General features: G+C 33.7%; 2 protein-coding genes, 1 long non-coding RNA gene and 3 other non-coding genes across 8 annotated transcripts; 2 read left to right on the top strand and 4 right to left on the bottom strand.

The window, feature by feature from the left end:
* Nucleotides 1–280: 280 nt before the first annotated feature.
* LOC149381693 (uncharacterized) lies at nt 281–2,846 on the bottom strand. Its single transcript, XR_016302007.1, has 3 exons — nt 2,575–2,846; nt 1,398–1,530; nt 281–723 (listed from the first exon to the last, which is right to left on the bottom strand). It is a non-coding gene; the product is annotated as an uncharacterized LOC149381693 (long non-coding RNA).
* A 13,072-nt stretch (nt 2,847–15,918) lies between these two features.
* Nucleotides 15,919–17,499, top strand: LOC149381692 (BAG family molecular chaperone regulator 4-like). Its single transcript, XM_089629818.1, has 4 exons — nt 15,919–16,459; nt 16,554–16,810; nt 16,890–17,039; nt 17,125–17,499. Exons 1-4 carry the CDS (start codon nt 16,192–16,194, stop codon nt 17,326–17,328), a joined length of 879 nt encoding a protein of 292 aa, XP_089485944.1. The 5' UTR covers nt 15,919–16,191; the 3' UTR covers nt 17,329–17,499.
* A 308-nt stretch (nt 17,500–17,807) lies between these two features.
* TRNAE-CUC (transfer RNA glutamic acid (anticodon CUC)) lies at nt 17,808–17,880 on the top strand. Its single transcript has one exon. It is a non-coding gene; the product is annotated as a tRNA-Glu (tRNA).
* A 99-nt stretch (nt 17,881–17,979) lies between these two features.
* Nucleotides 17,980–19,514, bottom strand: LOC149381690 (SAGA-associated factor-like protein). Of its 3 annotated transcripts, none has more exons than XM_089629901.1 (4): nt 19,341–19,514; nt 19,169–19,247; nt 18,736–19,047; nt 17,981–18,396 (listed from the first exon to the last, which is right to left on the bottom strand). In XM_089629901.1, the coding sequence occupies exons 2-4, from the start codon at nt 19,202–19,204 to the stop codon at nt 18,229–18,231; spliced, it is 516 nt and encodes a 171-aa protein (XP_089486027.1). In that variant the 5' UTR covers nt 19,205–19,247; nt 19,341–19,514; the 3' UTR covers nt 17,981–18,228. The 3 variants fall into 3 exon arrangements, with proteins under 3 accessions (XP_089486029.1, XP_089486027.1, XP_089486028.1); XM_089629902.1 differs by having other exon boundaries at nt 19,418–19,503; XM_089629903.1 differs by lacking the exon at nt 19,341–19,514 and having other exon boundaries at nt 17,980–18,396; nt 19,169–19,204.
* Nucleotides 19,515–19,599: 85 nt separating this feature from the next.
* On the bottom strand, nt 19,600–19,671 carry TRNAE-UUC (transfer RNA glutamic acid (anticodon UUC)). The gene has a single exon. It is a non-coding gene; the product is annotated as a tRNA-Glu (tRNA).
* An 81-nt stretch (nt 19,672–19,752) lies between these two features.
* Nucleotides 19,753–19,824, bottom strand: TRNAE-UUC (transfer RNA glutamic acid (anticodon UUC)). Its single transcript has one exon. It is a non-coding gene; the product is annotated as a tRNA-Glu (tRNA).
* Between the last annotated feature and the right edge of the window lie 2,869 nt (nt 19,825–22,693).

Here is a 22,693-nt window from a genome sequence, read left to right as displayed (position 1 = left end):
GTGCAAATAACAAATCTGAATTTGTCAATTTGAGATTTTGTGACAAGTAATCTAGCTTTTTTATAACCCTAATCTGTCAAAAATAGAAATATTATATTTGAATTATCTTTGATAATACATTATTATCCAATATTAACTATGCTTGGAGATATCATATTAACTTGTTACATATTGAATTGTCGTAATCAACTTGAAGCTTCTAGAATCATGTAGAAATTGTGGTAGATATTTTGTGAAGATTTTTAAGATATGAAAAATAAAAAAAACAAGTGTCTAGAGTTTTCGAACTTAGTGATTAACTCTACAAGTCTAAATTGTTCTAGGAGTTGATAGTTGGTTCCTTAGCCAACTCTCAATAAGTTTGTCTTTGAGTTGTGTATCCAAGTAATCAAGAAAAAGAGTTTTATACAAGCTGTAAGTGATTAAATAGTGTCTAGAAGAGTGTATTGTCCAAGTGCTAAGTGCCACGTGTGTCCTTAATACGAAACTTGTCACGCCGCGGGAAAGTGGGGTGTGATTATTGAATATAAAATAAACTAATAAACTTTATATAACTATCCCACGGTGCATACTCAGTTATTTACTTTACAAGTCCAAAGATAAAAGAAAGAAAACGAAAAATAAAACCAACATTCGACACTTGATAGTCTATCCAACGAAAACCTTCAAACTCTCGACCGCACTTAATCCCGAGGTCTTCCTAACCCTTCTCCTTCTCACATCCTGATTATAAGAAAAATTTGAGGAAATAGGGGTGAGCCTGAGGCTCAGTAGGTGCTATAGTAATGGTTTGATTTTTAAAAAAAATTTCGAAAATAATACCTACTTTATAATAATAATATCTTTGTCACGCGTAAATCACCATACACGTACAAGTATAATAATAGTCTTATACGTGTAAATCACCATACACGCACAAGTATAACTTGCAGGAATGTAAATTGCATGAATGTAAATGACAGAAATGTAAATGACGGAATGCTGATGCTAGAAATGTAAATGCAAGAAATGCAATTGGATTTAAATGTGCATCTACGCTCATTTAAACGTATACTATTTCCTGAGCCCTTGTCAACATAACCCGTGACAGTCCTCTGATCAGAATGGTGCACTCTCCACACCCTTATATATATACGATTGCACTCTCCGCTTCATATATATACGTTTCCGGCTCTATCAGGATATACAAAACATTTTATTTCGCAAATACGGGATATATGTATAATATCGAAAATATTCTCAACTTCATGATCAGATATCCTGAGATGAAGTTCCGCCACATTTTCTAAGAACGGTTTAGGTTTCGTGGCACGTTCACAACCATTTTCATTTCGAAAATAATATATATACTTGAGGCCAAACCATAAAATCATGAGAGAAGGGTTATAATAACCTACCTCGAGAGTAAGCGTCTATGTCGCTCTTCCACGAGACGTTCGCTCGTCCTGTGAACCTGAATATTCACTAAAACCGAGACTCCAGACGTTCACTTACTCTGTGAACCCTCTAAACGACTTTCAGTCTTGAGTCCTATCACGGTAAATCAAACCGATCCTGAATCAGAATCCTATGAGTAATCCACAATACTCAAACTCAAACGTACAATTTAAAAGAATCGTATAACCCAAAGACATATCCACTATAAGGAATCCAAGTTCTCAGAATAAAAAAATCCAAACGATGGGAGAACAAGAAAACTCGAACGGAAAATCCACGATCAATCTCTGAAAACCCGAAAGGTAACTCTAGCAAGCAAGTATCGTTCTTTTCTTTTCCGAATTCCAAAAGAAATACTTAAATTTTATTGTTACTAAGCTCGAGTAACCGAGAAATCCAACCTTAACTCACAATCGAGTCTTAACTCTTAAAATCCTTAAACGAGCTTAATAATAATAACGAGATAATCCATTTTTTTTTCTCTTTACAACTTACATCGAGATGGTCCTTAAAGTAAAACATATTAACGTACTAACTTGGCACGATTCGAATACAATAACCTTAAACGTCGTAACTACATAAAAACGTCAAAATAATTTCACTAAATCTAAACAAAATAATTTCACTAAATCTAAACAGACGCTGCGCGAGTCATTGAGCCAAAACCGAACGCCGTTATTCACCCGGTCTCGGCTTCGCCTCGTCGATGCTCGCGCGTAGCTCCGTCATTTCCCGACCTCGTCCTCGCCGCCCCGAACAGTCGTTGTGGGCTCTGCGTAGCCAGCCTATCTCGAGTCTAGACCCTCGACAAGTAAAACTCACAACAAAGCGACAAAACACGTTAACATGTCACAATTCTAATCATCACTGCGAACCCGAGCTAACAAACCATACTTAATCATTCTCAAATCATTAATCACCCAAACATCATAATTTCAAAACAAACATCACACGGCCAAGAAATACACTCACGGCCAAGTCCAAAAATCCACAAATCTCAACAACCCATCTCAAATCAATCTTCAACAACAACCAAGACTCATCGATTCACGAAATCAAACAAGAAAAATCAAAATCCCCAATTTCGGATTACAAACCCTAAATCACGAAATCAAGTTTTGGGTTTCGATTTCTTACCAATTTTCGTGAGATTCAACTCATCGGCACTTCCTTTCTCGGTCACCGGTGCTCGTTCTCGGTCCGGTGTCCTTGACAGCGCGCGGCGTTTTCTTCTCGGCCACGGCGCGGTGAAGCTCTGTCTTGGAGGTGGTGGCGCGCACGCGAGGATGAAGACAAGCGAAGAAGAAGAAAATGAGATGAAGATGAGGATCCGGCCGAGACTTGTTCTTGGTTGTCGGATGTTGTTTTTTTTTTTTTTTTCTCTGTTTTCTTGCAGGTGACGAGCGGCAATGAGGAGAAGAAGAAGAAAAGTATCGAAGAAGAGAAAAAGGAGAAGAAGAGTGTAGAAGAATTTCTTCAAATTCTTGCAAATAAATCCCTCTTAACTCCACCGCTTGTAAACCAACCCCAACTCAAGCTTTTTATTGCAATTGAGTCCAGAAAACCTTACAATCACGTCCTTGTCACAAAATTTTGTGACTTCAGCCATAACCGATCGAACTTTTAATTAAATGATTCAAACCGAGAATTTTCTCGTTCGTTCTCGATTAATTCAAATATATTCAAGGTTTCTCGGAATTAATTCTCGTCCTTGAGAATTTAATTTCTTAAATTAAATTCCGGAATATCTCCTCGGAAAATAATTTATTATACGAAACGAACTCGATAAATCCTTTATTTTATTTCGAGATTTCTCCTTACCTTGATATATTTAAAATTAATTCGATAAAATTATCATCCCAAATCCAAAAATATTGGAAATACTTCTTAGAAAATTAATTTACATAATTTTCCCGTCCTTGGATTAACTTAATTTACAAAATTAATCTTAAAACTTAAAGTCGCTACAAAACTCCTCTAAATTGTGTAATTGTTTATATATTGGAGTAATTATCTCTTATTTTTAATATAATAAAGTAATTGCCCACGTATTATGCTCAATATTACATATATAAACCTATCAAGTCTTAATAATTTTAAATAATTAAAAATAAAGATAGAGGGGGTAAAGACTAAAAGAGAAAGAGAGAGGAAAATGGGTGTATTAATTTACTAAATTTATTCTTGTAACTTTTATTATTTCTGTCAACAAAATTTCTTGATTTTAGTATTACTAATATGGTGTTTTAGCTAAATATGCAATTGGAATTAATATATTTCCAAATAAGTCAAACTTTGTATATAATTATTAAAATAGTCAAAATAAAAAACAAATTATTAATGCCAAATATGAATTTTTTTGGGGCAATTAGACCAGTAGCCAAATAGTTCACTTTTCTTTTAAAAAATTGTCTAAGTTTCATTTTATTAAAAAATAGTCCACACCAAGTCTGTAGTAAATTAATTAACTAAATGATAAATTTAGTTAAATTTATTTTTTAGTTAATTAATTTATTGTAGGCATGATGAACTATTTTTTTAATAAAATAAAAATTTAGCTAAAATCTTAAAAGAAGTCAAAGAAATGTGTAGTTGCAACAAATTATTGATATTTTTTTCTATAAATATATTGAAAGAGGTAAATTTCTTAAATACAAGGTTCAATAGCTGGTCATTTTTTTAAATATAGGGTCCAATATTTGTATTGGCAGTGACAAACAAAAAAAATTGCGGACTGTAACTTTAATACATTTTTTAAAAGTTACAAAATTTGGCTATTTTATTAATCAATTAGTTTTAAATTAGTATCAGTTTGTTTCGTTTACTCTGGCGTCCGATTCTTTTAAAAATAATAAGAGAGCGTTACAGAAATAACTCATTTGGATATGCTAATTCTATGAATTGTGTTTTCAAACCTTTCACAAATCTCTCTTTATTTTAAATTTTTCGTCCATATTAAAAAAAACTATTTTACAGAGAAAAAAATCAAATAAAATCTAAACAGTATTGTAAGCAAATAAACAGAATAATGTAAGAAATAGCAAATAAAGAGAATACTGTAAGAAAAGTTAATAGAATAAAGAAAATTAAGAGAACACGGATAATTTCGCCCATTTACAATTCAAATACACATCTGAATCCGAATTTGAAAAATTTGCAGAGAGAGAGAGAGAGAGAGCGAGAGAGAGAGAGAGTGATGTACCACCACGAGAGAGAGAGAGAGAGAGAGAGAGAGAGAGAGAGATACCACCACTCGAGTTATCGATGGAGTACGGTTTTGAAACTGCACCGAATTGGAAGGACGAGAAAGGTTGCAAAATGAGTCGAAGCCAAAGGTTCTTTCCCTTGCATGAGCGGAGACGATGGATTTCTCGGTGATAGACTCCTCAAACCCTACGGTGGAGACGCCATGTATGACCTTGGAGTCATCAGCGACAGCCGGCCTTCTGATTATTTTTTTTTTGACGCAGTTCTCGTCTATGGTTTGCCGAGCCGCTCCAACCTATGGTAGATCCGGCGTTGTTGCTTAGAGAGAGAGAGAGAGAGAGAGAGAGAGAGAGAGAGAGAGAATAAAATGTTTTTAATGTAACAATTGGAGAGAGAAATATATAATAAATGAGATCTTAATATACAAGCATAAAATCAGAAGCAAATCATTTATATAATTATATTTTTATTCAATTAAACATTTAAACAAAAAGGGTAAAATTGGAAACAAAAAATTGGATTGATTGTCACATTATCAAAATTGGTTATTTGAACAAAAATCTTGAAACGTTGGCTTGTTTGCAATTTCAGCATTTCACATGGGTTAGTTCGTATAATTTTTTATTTTAGAATTATTAAAAATTTTGGTATTAAATAAAATTTATATATATGAATAATGATGATATATATTTGGATAACCACTGTTGCAAAGAGATATAGAAAATGGATCAACATTTACATTTTTTATTGGAGCAAATTCTCTAAAAATTGATGCAATGTGCATCTCAATGGGAGTTGGTCTAATTGATGGAGCTTGTCCACTTTCGGATAATAATAATATCTCATTTTTTTGCTGACCAGAAAAAGAAACAGACACGCCATTCACTCACTATCAAAGCGATTTGCGAATCCAAAGGCCGAGCAACGGAGGATCTATTGTGGGCCCCGCACACATTCGATTGGCCCACATAGAAGATGGTATGCTTTCCGTACGCCTCTATTATTAGTCTTACTATTAATTTTGCATCTATTATTTGATCAAGACGTGGTGTATGCTTATAAAGAAAATGTAAATACTATTGCTTTCATGCAATACATGATAGTATATTTGCGTCAGTTGTTTTTATTTATGTACTTAAGCATATGCTAAAATGTGTATATTTAAAACAGATTGACTCGGATCATAATTAATGCTATTAAAGAAATAGAGAGTGAAAATTGTACGATGTGCGTTTTTTCAATAAAAAAATTACTCTCTAATTTGTGCTATATTTAACTTTGTTTATTTACTTTTAAAAGGAGTTGAAAAATCAATATTTTTTAGAAAAAATATTGCGCTTTAAAACATTAATCCTGTAATTTTTCCTTAAAGAAATATTGTTAGAATTCCCACAGGTAATTGTGTAACATATAAGAATACTTCGAATTAGACTCGAATAAAGATTTCCGTGTATATATATATATATATATATATATATATATATATATATATATATATATATATATAGAGCGGATTGTGGGCCGATTCAGCCCAATGGGCTTTGAGACCTTGAACTTAGAATACAGAGTTCACATCTTCAACTTTAAGTTAAAAACTCTGATCAAAGATATAGAGCCTTACCTCAGTATAAAGATCATTATCTCTCCTCTCAAATCACACGCAGCGATCTCCAAAGGTAGAGAAAAGGTACGAGTCTATAGATAACTCAAGCTCTCACACTCTATCTCTCGCCCACTCAGATGAGATCAAGGAGAAGATTAATACGATTCATCAATGGTCTTAATCCAGGGAAGATCTTCATTCAGTGAACGCCTGAATAAGAGCCAAAATGTACAAAGAGATCAGAAAATTGAACCAAAAAAACAATTAACAAAAAACATCGAGCATATAAGAAAATTTCCACATGTATATAATATTTTCTAAAGCTTTATGTTTCAAGTTCCTACAGCAATAAATTGAAGAGAATGTTACAATCGCAGAAGTTACAGTTGTACAAGAAAATGCCATTAATGCTCGGAGATCCCACCAATGCAAGCCTTTAATTTTGGAGCCTTGGTTCTTTGAGAACACTCATCGGAGAAGCCTCCATCTCTACATCTTTAGAGAGACTCTTCTAGTCTTCTTTGCCGGTCGATTGGAAGATTCCGGGCTTGTTTATCCCCCCACTCCAACCATCTATCCGATGACAGAAATGTATCGGATACCCATCCGTCTCTCGGGATTATGAGAGCATCAATTCCACAACCAAAATACGAATCCATGAATACTGATAATCTGAAACCCTAATAAAATTTAACAGATTACAAATTGAATAAAAAAATTAAATTAATTAATATCTATTGCTCAAGAATAACGAGTCAAACCTCACAAACGTGTATTCTTCTACCTTCTATTACCGTACTTATACCAATTGAAAGGGGGAGAGGGACAAACTGGTGACCCGCGTGGAGAGTCTAACCGATAACAAAGTGCGTTTATGAAACCTTAGATCAACTCTGCACGATTATTAAAAGCAATTTGAAAAGAATTAGTGTTAACATAGAATGAAGGAAAAACACTTACCATTGAAAAGCTTCACCGAGCGTCGTGGCAGCCTGGGGTGTGCGACGGTGTAGTCAAAATGAAATCCTAGAAAACCTAATTAGAGAGGCTGATTGTTAGCCGAAGGGTTATCGCTGCCGCACTGTTCTCAGGCGTACGAAACTGGCGAATATCGGTCATCACCCGCACTTACAGAGAATTGAACAGTCAGAGAGGAATATAAAATGAAAGTGAGTTGGAGAGATAATATGAAGCGGTTGAAAATTCATTGTGGGTAGATAAATAGATACACACAACTGTTGGCTTAATGGAATCGAATCACATTGATGGACACAACGGTTGGCTTTCGCTTGAGATTGAGAAGTCGGCAAAGGAGAGAGAAGAAGTTGTGAAAGAGATGAGGTGTCACATGAAAAAAGCTATGACGTGTCGTCATCTAATTGGTTAAAAAAGTATGAATAGTCTATGAATAGTGATTTGATGATTCTGACTTATAATATATTATAGATATCAATTGTACATCTCCTACTAGAGTTAAGAATGATTGTGTGCTCTTGCTGCAAGGAATATCTCCACATTACTACCTATTATCTTCAAAGATCGTACATCTATGACGATAGCTTTAATGATGATTATAACGTAGCTAAAAAATAATTAGTAAATGTGACGACATTTATTGAAGAAAGAGTGAAATGATGCGTCGAGGGTCTTAGTCTATGTGGCAAACGTAGAGCAAGCGATGCCGTATTTGGATGTGACGACATTTATCGAAGAAGGAGTGAAACGATGCGTCGAAGTTCTTAGTCAATGTGGCAAACGTGGAGCGAGCGATGTCATATTTGGATATTAATGTTGTTTTTGTCGTCATCTAATTATATTTTTGCCATTATGATTATTTATAATATTTTTTTATTATTATAAACAAATGAATATTGTAGGAGAAATTAAATATAATATTTAATGTTTCTAAAAAAAATTAAATTTGCTAAACAATCTCTTATTACCATCACTAACATAAAACAAAACAATACAAAAAAAAAAAACCTATGTAAAAAAATGTATATATTAACAACAATAATGAATATAATGAAAGGTGTTCAAGTCAAGTCATAATTTTCAATTTATTAGTTGCATCGTCCCCTGTGTTAAAAATCGACATGTTTAGAAGTGCGCAAATTATTTTATAAAAAAAAAGTGCACAAATTATGAACACGTATGTAATACTCTTATAAGATATTTAAAAGAATCGATGATTATTATTTTCGAGGAGTATAAGAGAATGTCTTGTTTAAAGGACAATTCAAGAGCTACATAGGTGTTTCATTCCCATGATGTTTTACTTAATCTAATGAAGTTTTTTTTTTAAAATTTTTCATGAAATTTTTATTAGACAGAGACAATATGTCGCACACCATGTTGGGACAATGAGTGTAAAACTATGATCTTGTGAATGATAGACAATTTAAAAAAATGCATAAATGTAAATGACACAATCAATTGTTGACCTAGTTTAGTGCAATGTCACTTACCTTTAGAAGATGGTTTCCCATTGGAAAAGAAATCCACTAATCAATAAGTAGTCAATAATATACAATGGTCTTATATGAATGATCATCGGTGATCACAGGCTTTTTACTATTATTACCCGTTAATTTCAACTCAATTTCCCCCCTAAATTTGAGATACCCTAACTTCCACTCAAACAGTCACACAAGTGTTTGTTTCTTTCGATTACAATGAACATGAACAATAGTCACGAATTACACACGCATACGCACGCGCGCGCACACACATACACACACACTAGGGGTAATAGGTTCCTTTTATAGTGGTCAACACGGCTAGAAGTAATAGGAATTTCATACCCATACATGCATAGAAAATATTCGTAGAAGATCTTGCACAAACAATCTTCAGAAAAACTGAAAAATTCCCAAAGATATCAGACTAAATAAGATATCGCGAGATTTGAAAGCAGCGACCAAGATGTCTCAACATATTATGGGTCATGTTACAAGACATCTTGCCATGAGAAATTACGACTAAAAAATCAGTCAACAACACATGCAATAACACCTCAATTTTCTGAAACTTTTAATATGAAAACAAAATATTCCAAATCGACCGAGACACAAGTGTGGGCTAACCCTATTCATACATGATCAAATCATCAAGATGTTTGTTAAAATAAATAAATAAAATACTTTTTTTTTATGATAAGGGTGTTAAAAAATATAGGGGGAATATTCCAAAAAAATATGCTTGTGAATCTTCGGGAGAAGATCAGGTGAAAGTGAGAAGGAGTCTCAAATCTAATGGGAACTTAGATTGCAAAATCCATCGGAGAAAGTCATAGACGAAGGTATTTGCAGCAAAGAGTCGTCAAACTTAATATTCATGTACAGTTGACTATTTGAGTTAGTAGATTGCTTTCACCCCGGACGTATCAGTCCCCTTGAATATATGTTATTTCACCGAACAGAGTTAAGAATTTGGTGTGTCGTTTACTGCTTTCGGTTTATCGTTTGATTGATTGTTAATTTAATTAATCATGCTAAAATCAATCAGTTGTTCAACAAGTAGTCACAACAATTTAGTTGAACAACCATCTAACATCACGTCAAGTAATTTCACACATAACTTTTTTCAAACAACGTGAATAATTATCATTTAATATTTTTCACAAATCCAACGTTTCAAGTGGCCTAGTCCATCAAATTTTTCCTCTAAAATAGCATTGTTATTATCGGTCCAACACCCGCCCACCATGTGTGCTTTGACCAATGATCGAAATACTGTTACTGTTGTCGTGCCATGACTCAAATGTTGCTGGTATAGCATGGTAAACCAATGGTTTACCAATGTACGTATACGGTAAAGGAAGAAGTAAACTGCATTGATGAAGTTAGCGTTAACGTCGTAAACCGTCAAATACCGGATTTACCGAGGAGTATCCAATGAATAAATATTTATATAACTTTGTTCATAACATAGGATAAAAATAGAAATAGTCTACAATATCTTCATTACAAAGCCATAATTCAAATAATTTCAAAATAAATCATATGAAATAGTTCAACACAACCCAACACAAAACTAAATGAAATAGTTCAATAAAAAGTACAAATCAAAATGAAAAAGTTCAACACGTCCCCCAAATAACATAGTTTAACAAAAACGAAAACCAATAAAATGACTACTCCGGATAAACCACCGGGGGAACGGGCATACAATAACCATACAAACTCATGTAATGAGCATATGTAGTCAAGTACCCGTCTAAATGATAGTCGTACCTGTTCATATGTAGTCAACTCATGTAATGGCAATAATTATGTTCAAAACTCTGGTTACTTTGGTTTACGTCCGGTTTTCACAGAATTTCAATCCTTGACTGTGACAAACCAAAATATCATTTAATTTAACATTTTCAATGGCACTTTAATAAGAAATGCGAAACCTAATCTTCCCTGATTATTAGCGGTAAAACGTCGTCGTTCCTTTCAACGGCGATTTATCAATGCAGTGCTACATTAGTCTCAGTGCTTCTTAGAGCGCCATTGTAAGGTATTAACGGTGCTTCATATGGAAGTGCATGAGGGAGAATAATAAAACAAAGAATCAAAATAAAGCACAAATAGCACCAACAAAAATGCATATGAGTTATACTCGATGCATTGATATATAGTCAATTATTGTGCCCTCAAGAGGTTATATAGAAAATTCCTAACAAGTTAAAAGCACTGAGGCTCCTCTTCATGTGTCTTTTCATGCTCATAAAACACTATAACTGGAAGACCTCTGAATTAAAGGCCGTACTTTTGAGGAATAAATGAAGACTTTTCAAAGAAAAGGTTATTTTTAAAAAAGAATGTATATATTTTTTGTTTGATGCTGTTAAACGACTTTTATAACATTTATTTTTAAATTTATCCAATCTATATATTTACGAGTTTATGATTATTTAATATTCAGCTGGATTTGCCAGATCCATAATTTTTGTTTTGTTTTATACATCTTTTTTATACATTATTATTATTATGTTTGAGTTATGATTTTGTGTTTTCACATTTAAGTTGTGGGTTTATATCCCGAAATCACATTTTTCGTCTTTCTGATTTATCTACTTGAAGTTTGACTGTATAAGTACTCAGACGTCTTTTCTCGTGGTTGGTGACCCTCGGGTGCCATGAAGTTGTTATAAATATAATGTGTATGATTATTTACACATGATGTGCCATATTCGATTCTAGTTTTGAATCTTATTCAATTTGATGTCATACCTTTCTTTGTGGATTGGTGTTTGATATATGTATTTGTAAGTATTTTATCTGTTATTGAATGAAAAGTCTCTTTTATTTGTTGAATTTGTTTTTGAGATTCAGTAGTATATTTTATTTTTTGATATCTAATTTTAGTTTCAAAACAATTTTAAGCATAAATATATGGTGCAAAATCTACAATAGGTAACTTTGTTTATTAACAAAATACAATAAATAAATAAAAACACAGAACTTTGAAAACAAAGAAAAAGTTAAAGGACTAACAAGAAAAAATAGCGTAAGCATCAATTAATATTCGTGAGATAAATTTGGCCACTGCTTTTTATTTTTGGACAAAATTGACTTATGTCTCCGAATTTATGTTGTATTAATTAAATACTAACGACCGATAAAGCTCAAAAATGACCTGGATGGGGAAATTAATGTCCTGATATATTCAATTTTGCTATAAACCAAAACAAGTTCAATAATTATTAAGATGGAAATTCAAATTATATTTTGGATGGCTATCCAGCTTTCTAAATCGTAATCAAACTTATTGACCAAACTCGCGGTAGAGTAGTTCAGAAGAATCCTATGACTCACTAGTCACAATATAATATTATTATTATTAAAAATTATTATTATTATTAAAAATTATTATTATTATTATTAAAAATTATTATTATTATTATTATTATTATTTAAAATTATTAGTATATTTATTACTATTATTAATAAAAAAATCTTATTATTATTAATAAAAAAATCTTATTATTATTAATAAAAAATCTTATTATTATTAATAAAAAATATTATTATTATTAATAAAAAAATATTATTATTATTAATAAAAAATATTATTATTATTAATAAAAAAATATTATTATTATTGATAAAAAAAATATTATTATTATTATTGATAAAAAAATATTATTATTATTATTGATAAAAAAATATTATTATTATTATTGATAAAAAAATATTATTATTATTATTATTGATAAAAAATATTATTATTATTATTTAAAAAAATATTATTATTAATAATAAAAAAATATTATTATTAATAATAAAAAAATATTATTATTAATAATAAAAAAATATTATTATTATTATTAATAAAAAAAATATTATTATTATTATAAAAAAATATTATTATAATAATTATTATTAAAAAATATTATTATTATAATAATTATTATTAAAAAATATTATTATTATTATTAAAAAAAATATTATTATTATTATTAAAAAATATTATTTTGCATGAAACAGTATACTCAACTCAACTCAACTCAACTACACAAGTACGATACGATATTAACCTGTATTAGTAATTTTCAGCACATGTACGGTAATAATAATAACTGTTGTTCCCTGAATCTTCATAATTTTTTTTTTTTTTTTTTTTAAGAATAATAACATCTTACAACCAAAGTCCGCCCTACCATTATCGTTATCGTACTGAGATTTCAATTTTGGGGGTAAACTGCTTACCGGAGGGCAAATCGATGGGTATTCAGACAAAAAAAAGAAATCGATACCGACAAAAAACCGATTACCATAGAGAAAAACGACAAAAAATGTAAAAACCAAGGGGTATTCAGACAAATATTTTACAAAAATAAATATGTTTTTCATAGTTCAAACTTCATAATTTATACAACAAATACATGATATCAATTCATCATCATAAATCATCATATGTATCATCAAATCATCATATTCAACTCAAAAACATCATTAATCATCATTAAACATCATAAGCATCATATTGATTTCAAGAACATCTACTCAAGAACATCATATATTCATCATTAAATCATCATCTACAACATCAAAAAACTCAGATTCGGATTAAAAATCAACATTTTAATTCGGATTAAACCTAAAAATACATAGAAAACTATACAAAACAACCAATAAACTCATATTCATTGCTCAAACCCTTGAAATCATGGATTAAAGTAAAAAAATGATAAAAAAAAATGAAAAATCCAAAAATTTAATAAACCCCCGAAACTTACCTACCGAAAACCAAAGAAAGTTGACAAAAAAAGCTTGCGACGAACGAAAACCCCCGGAAAGCACCGAAAAGTACCGGAAACCACCAGAAAGCATCGGAAGTAGCCGGAAAGTGCCGGTAAACTGAAACGAAGACGGTAAATGTCGAACTGATACCGGTACTCTCCGGTAAGGCGGTTTCCGGTCGATTTCCCCGAAAAGTCAATCCTTGCTTACAACAACTTGGCGTTCATTATTATTATTATTATTATTATTATTATTATTATTATTATTATTATTATTATTATGGGTAATTTAGCAAAATAGTCAATTTAAACGTTGGTAATTGCTAAATAGCCAAGGTTTGGTAAATATTATGTAAATAGCCAATTTTATATATTTACAAACGTAAATATTAAGTAAATAGTCATGCCATATTAAGCCACGTCATCATTTATGGCTATTTACCTAATATTTACCAAACCTTGGCTATTTAGCAATATCAAACGTTTAAGTTGGCTATTTTTCTAATTTTTTTGTATTATTATTATTATTATTTAAGCTATTATAAGCACTCTCCTAAAATTTATTCAGTTGCAACTAAAAGTTCACATACATAAGCAATTACAATAAATTTTGTTTGCAGATGTGGTCTCTTCAATTTACAAATTGTGATAAATTCATCATTTTAGTGTAATTATCTATATATTTAAGAAAATTACAACAATTCAATATTCCCGTTATATATCTAAACAGCAAATACTCAAACAATTTACCACCATATTATCACCATAGTGTGAATCTCGTCGACGGTCGATGTTTCTCCTACATTGATATTAATAGCCATGAATCACTAATGAACATAGTTTGGTTAATAATATTTATTGTATATATGGTTAACAATATATACTGTACATGCGGTTAATAATAAACCTAAAATTGACGATTAAAAATACATGGAACTTATTATGAATTTTATTATATGAACTCACTATAAACGAAGTTCTTAATGATAAATAATGAAAAAAACAGAGATTTACAAAGGAGCAACTAAGAGGTGTGTAGATATTGAGAGGATTAGGTCACAAACCTAGACAACTCAACCAAATATTAAAAAAAAAAAAAAAAGCTTAGCAACAAAAATTATTAGAATTCGAACCTATATTCAAATTTGTAGAGAAAAGAAACGATTATGAATGGGATTATGAATTTTAACAATTTCGATTCTCCTATATTAAAAATGATTATTTGAGAAGATAATACAAGATTAACTATTTTTTAATTAAATGATAATTTGACGATAATTTTAATTCCACCTTAAAGCCGATTCCTATACTTCTTAAACTTTGTATATGTGGGCTTTAAGCTTAACTCCATGAGACTTTATGTTTTGTGAAAATAGTCGAAAGTAATCGTTTTCTATAATTTTTTTCAATATTAACCGATGAACTTTCTAATTTTCATAAATAACTATTTTCAATAACAATTAATCAGATTTCAATAGTTGTTGACCAGATTTCAATAACAGTTAACAAATTTCAATAGTTATTGATCATACTCCAATAACTATTGATCAAATTTACATAACTTTTAACCATATTTTAATAACGGTTAAGTATATTTCAATAACAGTCAACCAGATTTCAATAGTTGTTGACCAGATTTCAATAATTAGTGATCAAATTTCAATAATTGTTAGGCTAAATTTCTGAAACATTTGGGTATTTTTGTCCGAAAAAAAAGAGGAATAGTTACTGATTAAATATTATGAAAATATGAGCGAAATATGAAAAGTGATACATGTTTTAAGTTAGTTATGAAATTTTTTTTTTTAAATATTTTTTAATGATAAAATGCTATGTTGTAATTGATTATTAGAAAATTACGAACTCCGCTGAGTTGCGTAGATGGAATGAAAACAAAATTAATTCAAAGTACAAAAATACATGAATTTCAAAAAGGAAAAATGGTATGAAATAGCCAATTCAAATTATGACTTTTGCAAAATAGTCGTAGTTTCATTAGGTATAGCAAAATAGCCAATTGAGAGTATTATGATTTTTAATCCTGCTTCGATTAATTTTAATTCAGTCTTCATAAAGCTTATATTCTGTCTTTATAATTCGTTGGGATTAAATTTAATCCAACCTAGATTAATCTTATTTCGGCTAGTTTACTTATAATTGACAAACTATGGTTATTTTGCAAAAACTTAAAGTTCTATTTGGCTATATTAGATACGAACAAGGTGTCAAGGTTTTGAAAAAGTGCAGATGCTAAATATATTTAAAACCAAAAAAAAAAAAAAAAAAATAGAGGCGTCAATCTTTCTCCGCCCATAAAATTCATTAACTGCAAAATAAGCCTTAAATGCAATATTGCCACCTTTTAGTAAAGCTCTTATTTTCAGCAGTGATCAAGGAAAATGGTTTGTGTTTGAGTTAAGTTATCTATCTCTGTCTCTCTCTCTCTCTCTCTCTCTGTTAAGGAAACTCACCAACTGTTTTTAGAGGTCAGAACCGACCAACCGCCTAGGCTCTAAATTGATATTTTGTTGAGTAGTCCATGTCCCTCTGTGTCTTTTCGTTCATGTGTCTGACTCAACAACACTAATCTCTCTCTCTCCAAAAAAAAAAAAAAAACTTTACTTTTTTTTTTTTTTTCCTCATATTCTGTTTTCATGATCATTCTTCTCATTGAGGAATTGGATAGCTAGCTAGCTTGTAGTCCAGGATAATGAAAAGATACTCAATTTCAAGAAAAGGCACGAGTGTGAGCCATAACAAGAAGAAGGGTATTAATAGTAACAGTAATAGTAATAATAATAATAGCATTGGGGAGAATAGGGAGATAGAGTGGGAGCTAAGGCCTGGTGGTATGCTTGTACAGAAGAGAGATATCAATGGCGACCAAGAAGCCTCTTCTGGGCACGTTATGATAAAGATCAGCGTCTCTCACGCCTCTTATCACCATCATATCACCGTCCCTTCTCACTGCACTTTTGGTAATGTCCTTTACTTTGCCACACAAGATCAACCTTTTTTTCTTCTTCTTTTTTCTTACAAGAATTTTTTTTCGGTGTTTTTAATGAGGTAAAGGTGACCTGAAAAGGGTTTTGGCCCGTGAGACGGGTCTAGAGCCGAGAGATCAGAGAGTGTTGTTCAGAGGGAAAGAGAAGGAGGACAAGGAGTGCTTGGACATGGCGGGAGTGAAAGACTCGTCGAAGATTGTATTACTCGAAGACCCGGCCAGCAAAGAAAGAAAGCTCGAGGCCATCGAGAAGAACCGAGGCCTATCGAAGGCCTACGAGTCCGTGTCCCAAGTGAGAGCCGAGGTGGATTTGCTCTCTCAAAAGGTAAGCTTGGGCTATATCCGAATTCCAAACTACAAAACACTTCAAACAATTAGTCCTTGAAATAGATCGATAATCTCAGGTCGTGGCGTTGGAAACAACGATGCGCGGTGGGGTCGCCAGGGTGGCGGATAAGGAGCTCGTCGTCGTGACCGAGCTTCTCATGACTCAGCTTCTCAAGCTTGATTTGATAGAGGCCGACGGGGAAGCCAGAGCGCAGAGGCGAATCGAGGTTTGTCGGAGTATTTGGTGACCCGAATGGGCTTGATCACGGTGTGACAAAATATGGTAATTGTAACATAGATTGTGGTCAACAGGTTAGGCGTGTTCAGGGCTTGGTCGATGTGCTCGATGGCCTTAGAGCGAGGACAAATAACGGCGGTTCGAGTCCATTTGGCAGAGCCAGCGAGGCGTTTTCAGTGACTACCAAGTGGGAGACCTTTGAGTCGGGGCTCGGGAGCCTCTCAGCGCCGGTGAAATCTTCCACAAAAATCACTCACCAATGGGAGCTTTTCGACTGATACATGAAAGAGAGAGCCTTTCAATTTCTTCCATGTAAATTTTTTTTGTATCAAAATGAATATTAGTGTTTTTAAAAAGTTTTGATGCTATATTCAAATGCTATCTATGTACAATTCTTGGTTTGAGATTATGCTTGGTCAATGCTTGCTATTAAGAAGAGTTATGGCCACCTTTTTGTCATTCAAAACACATAAGTTCTTGTAGAGATTTAGTCACCCGCCCAACTATGGTGGTTTATCTCTATTAAGTACAAATCTAAAATAAAGGCTTTTATTTGGACTTGGTCAGGCGATTCAATATTAAGTTCAGACGAGATTTACAAGACCAACTTCAGCCCTAAAAGTAAAAGTTACTAATTTCTGATCTACTTCGTGTTTTCATAAATACATCGGTGTCTCCAATTCGAGTGCTATTTTTTTATTAAATCAAATGAAATTTATATTTTTTAACTAATTCAAATCCTCAACTCGCCAACAGATCCGTTGTAGTCTAGTTGGTCAGGATATTCGGCTCTCACCCGAAAGACCCGGGTTCAAGTCCCGGCAACGGAAATTATATACATTATTTTTTTTCCCTTTCCCTTTAGAAACTCTTATCCAATTGCAAACCAGTTTAAAAAACAAAACAAAAATCACATCACTTTTTTAAACTTCAAAACATAAAAAATAAGAGAATTTTACATTGGGACTCACGCTGTCAATAAGAGATACTCTAAAACTCAAAACAGCCTACAATAGATAGTTGACACTAATATTTGGATTTCTGTGTGACAAGGAAAATCAATTGATATTTACTGATATGATAGATAGATAACTAATAATCCAGTCAAAACAACCGTGGGAACACCCTGTTAGAAGCAATACGTTGTGGCGGGAACAAAGATCCGCTCTTGCTCGTCGTCAATGGTGGTCGTCGAGCGAGCCATTGGAGTACTCATCCAAAGCGAGGCTCGATGTCCCATTCGACAGACGGTTTGAGTACGGGGACGACGAGGCGGGCCCGCCCCGAGACCCTCGGCTCTGTGCCGCCGCGCTGCTCCTCGTCACCTTCAGACGAGCCTTCCTTCCCTGCACCACAAACAACAAATCCATAAACCAATAGCGAAGCAACAAAAAAGGGTTCTAGTCTAATACTCCATTATAGTTACTACTGAGCAGTACTCGCCGTGTGAAGTATCATGAGTTTTCATCTCAAAACCAATTAGCAATGACACCCGTTTGAGGTTGTTGGGACTCCGATACCATATTAAGTATCTTCAAGTTTCATCTTGTAACCAACTAGCAATGAGATTATTAATAGTAAAATCATGACATTATAAACCCAAATCACCCACTTAACTGTGATACATATATTATGAATTTGAGTAAATCTATTTCAGGGTTGGTTAAAATTAGGGAATTGTGGACCTTTCCCATGCACTTTTCGAGATGAGGAGCGAACTTTCCGGCGACGACAGAGCGACCGCAGTTCATGCAGTCGAAGAGGTCGCTGGCGACGGAAGGGTGGGTCTGCCCGAAGATGTCGAGAACGTACTTTCCGTTGGCTTCGGCGCTGTTGCTTGGGTCGGCCAAACTCATCCTCGCCTGAGCCGATGCCCTAATCTCCGACTCCTCTTCCTCCACGCTCCGCTCCAGACCCAGCCGGGCTATCCGGTGACACTCCGACGCCACGTCAGCGATTATCGAGTCCAGCAGGTCCCACAGGAAATGAGACGAGAGCTGAGACCAGACCGATTCCAATTAATTACTTTTGAGTCGATTTCACTAAGCTCGATTGCTTATGATCTGATTAAAAAAAAAAATTGCATTCGACAGAGAATCGAAAAAACAGTTGATGTACCTGAGAGTGAGGAGACAAATCATCCTCATTAGACATCAAGGATTACTAGTGATCTGATTAATGCTAATCTCTTTATAGCCTGCGAACAAGGTTATAGTTAAGTCCTCGTTGTGGTAAACAAACTGTGATTTCACAGGAAAAGAAAGAAGAAGGAAAAAAAAAGAAAAAAAACCTAGGGATTTCAAGTAGAATGGAGAGCGTGTTTGTACAGATCTATCACGAATGTGAACCTGTGAGACCTGAACTTGCCTAGAGTCGCTATTCTGATTCGGATGACGAAATTGCAGAGAGCCAATGTAGAGAGTGTCTGATGAAAAAAGGGGGGTTTTGCAGACGCGAATGATTCGCTGGTTTGCGCCTATTTTTCCAGCTACTGATTCCGTCAAATCGTGGTTTGACACCTGTCCCAGTAAAGTAATAGAACTAAAAAGTTCCGTTGCCGGGAATCGAACCCGGGTCGCCGGGGTGAAAGCCAGATATCCTAACCGCTGGACGACAACGGATTGGTGTTTACTTTAGTACTATTTTAAATATTAATAAAAGCTTTATCACATAAATCTTAAAAAACTAGAAAGTAACAAAATTTCCGTTGCCGGGAATCGAACCCGGGTCGCCTGGGTGAAAGCCAGATATCCTAACCGCTGGACGACAACGGAATTGATGTTTTATGTTGGTGTTAAGATAAATTCTAATTTCTTGTTTAATTATTAAGCCCCACAGTAATTTGTCCTCGAACGTCGCTATCAAGAGCCAAAAACTGAGTAAATGAATTGGACTCGTCGTGTCGTTACTCGTTACACATGTCACGGACCACCGGAGACGGACCCACTAGTTTTTTTTTTTTTTTTTTTTTTTTTTTTTTTTTTTTTTTTGTTTCATTCGCAACTCTATGTACGAGTTATTTTCTACGAATGCAACATAATTTAAATAGCATAAGACTTTTAGAAATTATTAGACTCTAATCATTAATTATACAAAAAATTGGCTGTATAAGCCACTGAAACTCGGCCAATTTAAAATTAGCCAACGTTTTGTTAATAATCCGTAAATAGCCTAGATGATTACGTGGCAGCTCATTTAAGAAGATTTTTTTACTCATTTGCCCTTGATTGACCGAATATGTAATTCTTTTTTAGGCAGTTTTTTAGTTTGAATTTTGAAAAAAAATTCGGCAACTTTTAATTATTCAATAATCAAAATCCCGAATTTATGGAAAACGTGGCTGCAGTTATTATGATTTGGATGCAGTTACTTAAAACGTGGAAGCAGTTATTCAAAATGGCAAGTTTTAATTTCAGCAAGATTTAATTATTCAAAATTTCGTCAAGTTTTTAGGAAGTTTTTTTGTTTGAATTTTGAAAAAAATTACAGCAAGTTTTAATTATTCAATATTCAAAAATGGCGAAATTATTGAAGAAGTGGATGCAGTTCAATATTCATATTTTCCAGAATTTTCGTGCTCAAAATATTTCCAGAATTTTTATTTCAGTTCAAATATACTGTAAATATACTGTAAATAAGCTTCTTATTTACACTGAATATACTGTAAATATGCTTCTTATTTACACGAGGCAGCTGTAAATATGTTTTCTATGAACAGCAACAAAAAAAAAAAAAAAAAAAACTGTTCTTATTTAATCATGTCTGTCTCTTCCTACGCGGACCTCGGAGGTCACCGGCGGCGATGGTGACGTGACCACCATCAAAATGGACCGGCGATGGTGACTCGTTCGCGGCTTGGTTCTTGGATCGGCTCGTGGTCGCTTTTCCCAGCCATCGCCGGTTGGATCTTCTTCGCGCGCGCTTTTCCCAGCCATCGCCGGTTGGATCTTCTTCGCGCGCGCTCTCCGACGGTCCGACGCGACTCGATCTCCGCCATCGTCGCTCGCGGCTTCCCTCGCGTGCGTCGCCAGCCACTGTAGCTTGACCCGGTTGAGGATCTCCTTCTCAGGCACGGCTCGAGCACCAGCCTGCAGAAATCGCTGCAACAGATTTGGAGAGGATATTATCGTTGCAGCGGTTCTTCTTCTTTTTTTATGGAAATTAATGTGGGCGGTTGTGTGTGAACGCATATACACGGTTTTAATTACTTTCCTAGATTTTCGCCAGCATTAATTACGAAATTTTTGTGCTGATTAAAAATGAAACGGGGCGGGAAAATGAAAAAGGGTAGTCTAGTCAAATTTTGGCTGTTAATAAATCGTCCGGGCTATTTACCACTTATTTACAGAACGTTGGCTAAAAATAAATTGGCTATTTTTAGGAGGCTACTTAGCTTAATTACCCTTAATTATAATTAGCTAATATTATTTACAACACTCAAATACAAATCATTCACATTAGCCAAGGCAACGAATACACTCGAGGAGGGTCAATACTTTGAAATCATAATTACATAGAGAAAGAGTATTTCGGACGTTTGATCAATTAATAAATTCAATATGATCAATTTGAATTTTGCAAATCATAGACAAAAGCCATAGTCTATTTATTTGCGTAAACTTCTTTGGTTTAAAACCCCACGCGGAAAAACACCTGCACGAAATTATAGTTAACGCTCTTATTTGACATCTATGACCGGTGATACAATACAAGTACAACTGACCCTACTTGATATGATCCGTATCTCTTACATAGACTACCGATTGATCAGGGATTCCCATGTTCATCATCCAGTTCTGACCGTAGGATCAACTCCCAAATACTAATCATCATAATGATCATTTTAAGAACCGTGCCTTGAATTATTTGAAAACACGACGATTGTTACTGTTGAACGTCACGAACGTGACTCGCACATTGATGTGTAGTTCCAATTACAAACCCTTCTGTCCCATCCATCACACCCAACAAGCAGAATATGTATTGTAAAATTTTCCGAGACTTTTATACCTGGTAATCAATAATTATAATAATAGTGACCATATTTGTGGTCTCACTCTCACCTTTCCTCGATCCTCAAAATTACTGTTAATTTTCTATTTTTTGCACTTAATTATGAGGAAAGGAGTGAGAAGGTGCAATATGGCCCACCATTGATCAGTGTTTGGAAATAGCGATAAGAGTATTTACTATTTAGTATAGAAGTAGTAATAGCGTTAAGTATATTATATGGCAACAATACAGTCGCGCACACCAAGCGCCTTCACGACGATTGGTGCGGCGGCGCCGGCGAACGGACCCGCGGCGGCGCAGGGGGAGCTTCCGTTCGTGCGGGACCACCGGTACGCGTTTCACGGCAAGATTCTGATGCTCGTTCTCTTCACGGTCTTCGCTTCTTTCATCTGCGTCGCCGCTGTGATTCCCTGCTTAAATCGTCTTCGCAGGAAGGGTTTCAGCGACGACGAAGCAGACGGAGTTGAGTCGTCGCGGACATGGAAAAACTCGCCTGCCAAAGAAGAGAGGAAAGTGTGAAAAAAAAAAAAACAAAAAAATGGTGGCTCAAAAAGAAATAGATACGCCGTTTCTGTGGTACCTGATTATTATCCTTTCTCTGGATAAATTTTTATAATTTATTTTCTGTTT

This window comes from Urtica dioica, chromosome 11 (assembly GCF_054948205.1).
Source record: "Urtica dioica subsp. dioica isolate 48M chromosome 11, U.dioica_male_clone48M_v1_H2, whole genome shotgun sequence".
In the NCBI taxonomy this organism is placed as follows: Eukaryota; Viridiplantae; Streptophyta; class Magnoliopsida; order Rosales; family Urticaceae; genus Urtica; species Urtica dioica.
The sequence above is the reverse complement of the archived record's forward strand: the minus strand, read 5'-3'. Positions and strand labels throughout refer to the sequence as shown.

Excerpts from the sequence above, each read along its gene's own strand:
- LOC149381690 (XM_089629901.1), bottom strand. The coding sequence starts at position 19,204 with ATGTCTAATGAGGATGATTTGTCTCCTCACTCTCAG. Across the intron at positions 19,048-19,168 it reads ATTTGTCTCCTCACTCTCAG|CTCTCGTCTCATTTCCTGTG; the intron begins GTACATCAACTG and ends GTCTGGTCTCAG. Across the intron at positions 18,397-18,735 it reads TCGAAAAGTGCATGGGAAAG|GGAAGGAAGGCTCGTCTGAA; the intron begins GTCCACAATTCC and ends TTTGTGGTGCAG.
- LOC149381692 (XM_089629818.1), top strand. The coding sequence starts at position 16,192 with ATGAAAAGATACTCAATTTCAAGAAAAGGCACGAGTGTGAGCCATAAC. Across the intron at positions 16,460-16,553 it reads CCCTTCTCACTGCACTTTTG|GTGACCTGAAAAGGGTTTTG; the intron begins GTAATGTCCTTT and ends AATGAGGTAAAG. Across the intron at positions 17,040-17,124 it reads GAGCGCAGAGGCGAATCGAG|GTTAGGCGTGTTCAGGGCTT; the intron begins GTTTGTCGGAGT and ends TGTGGTCAACAG.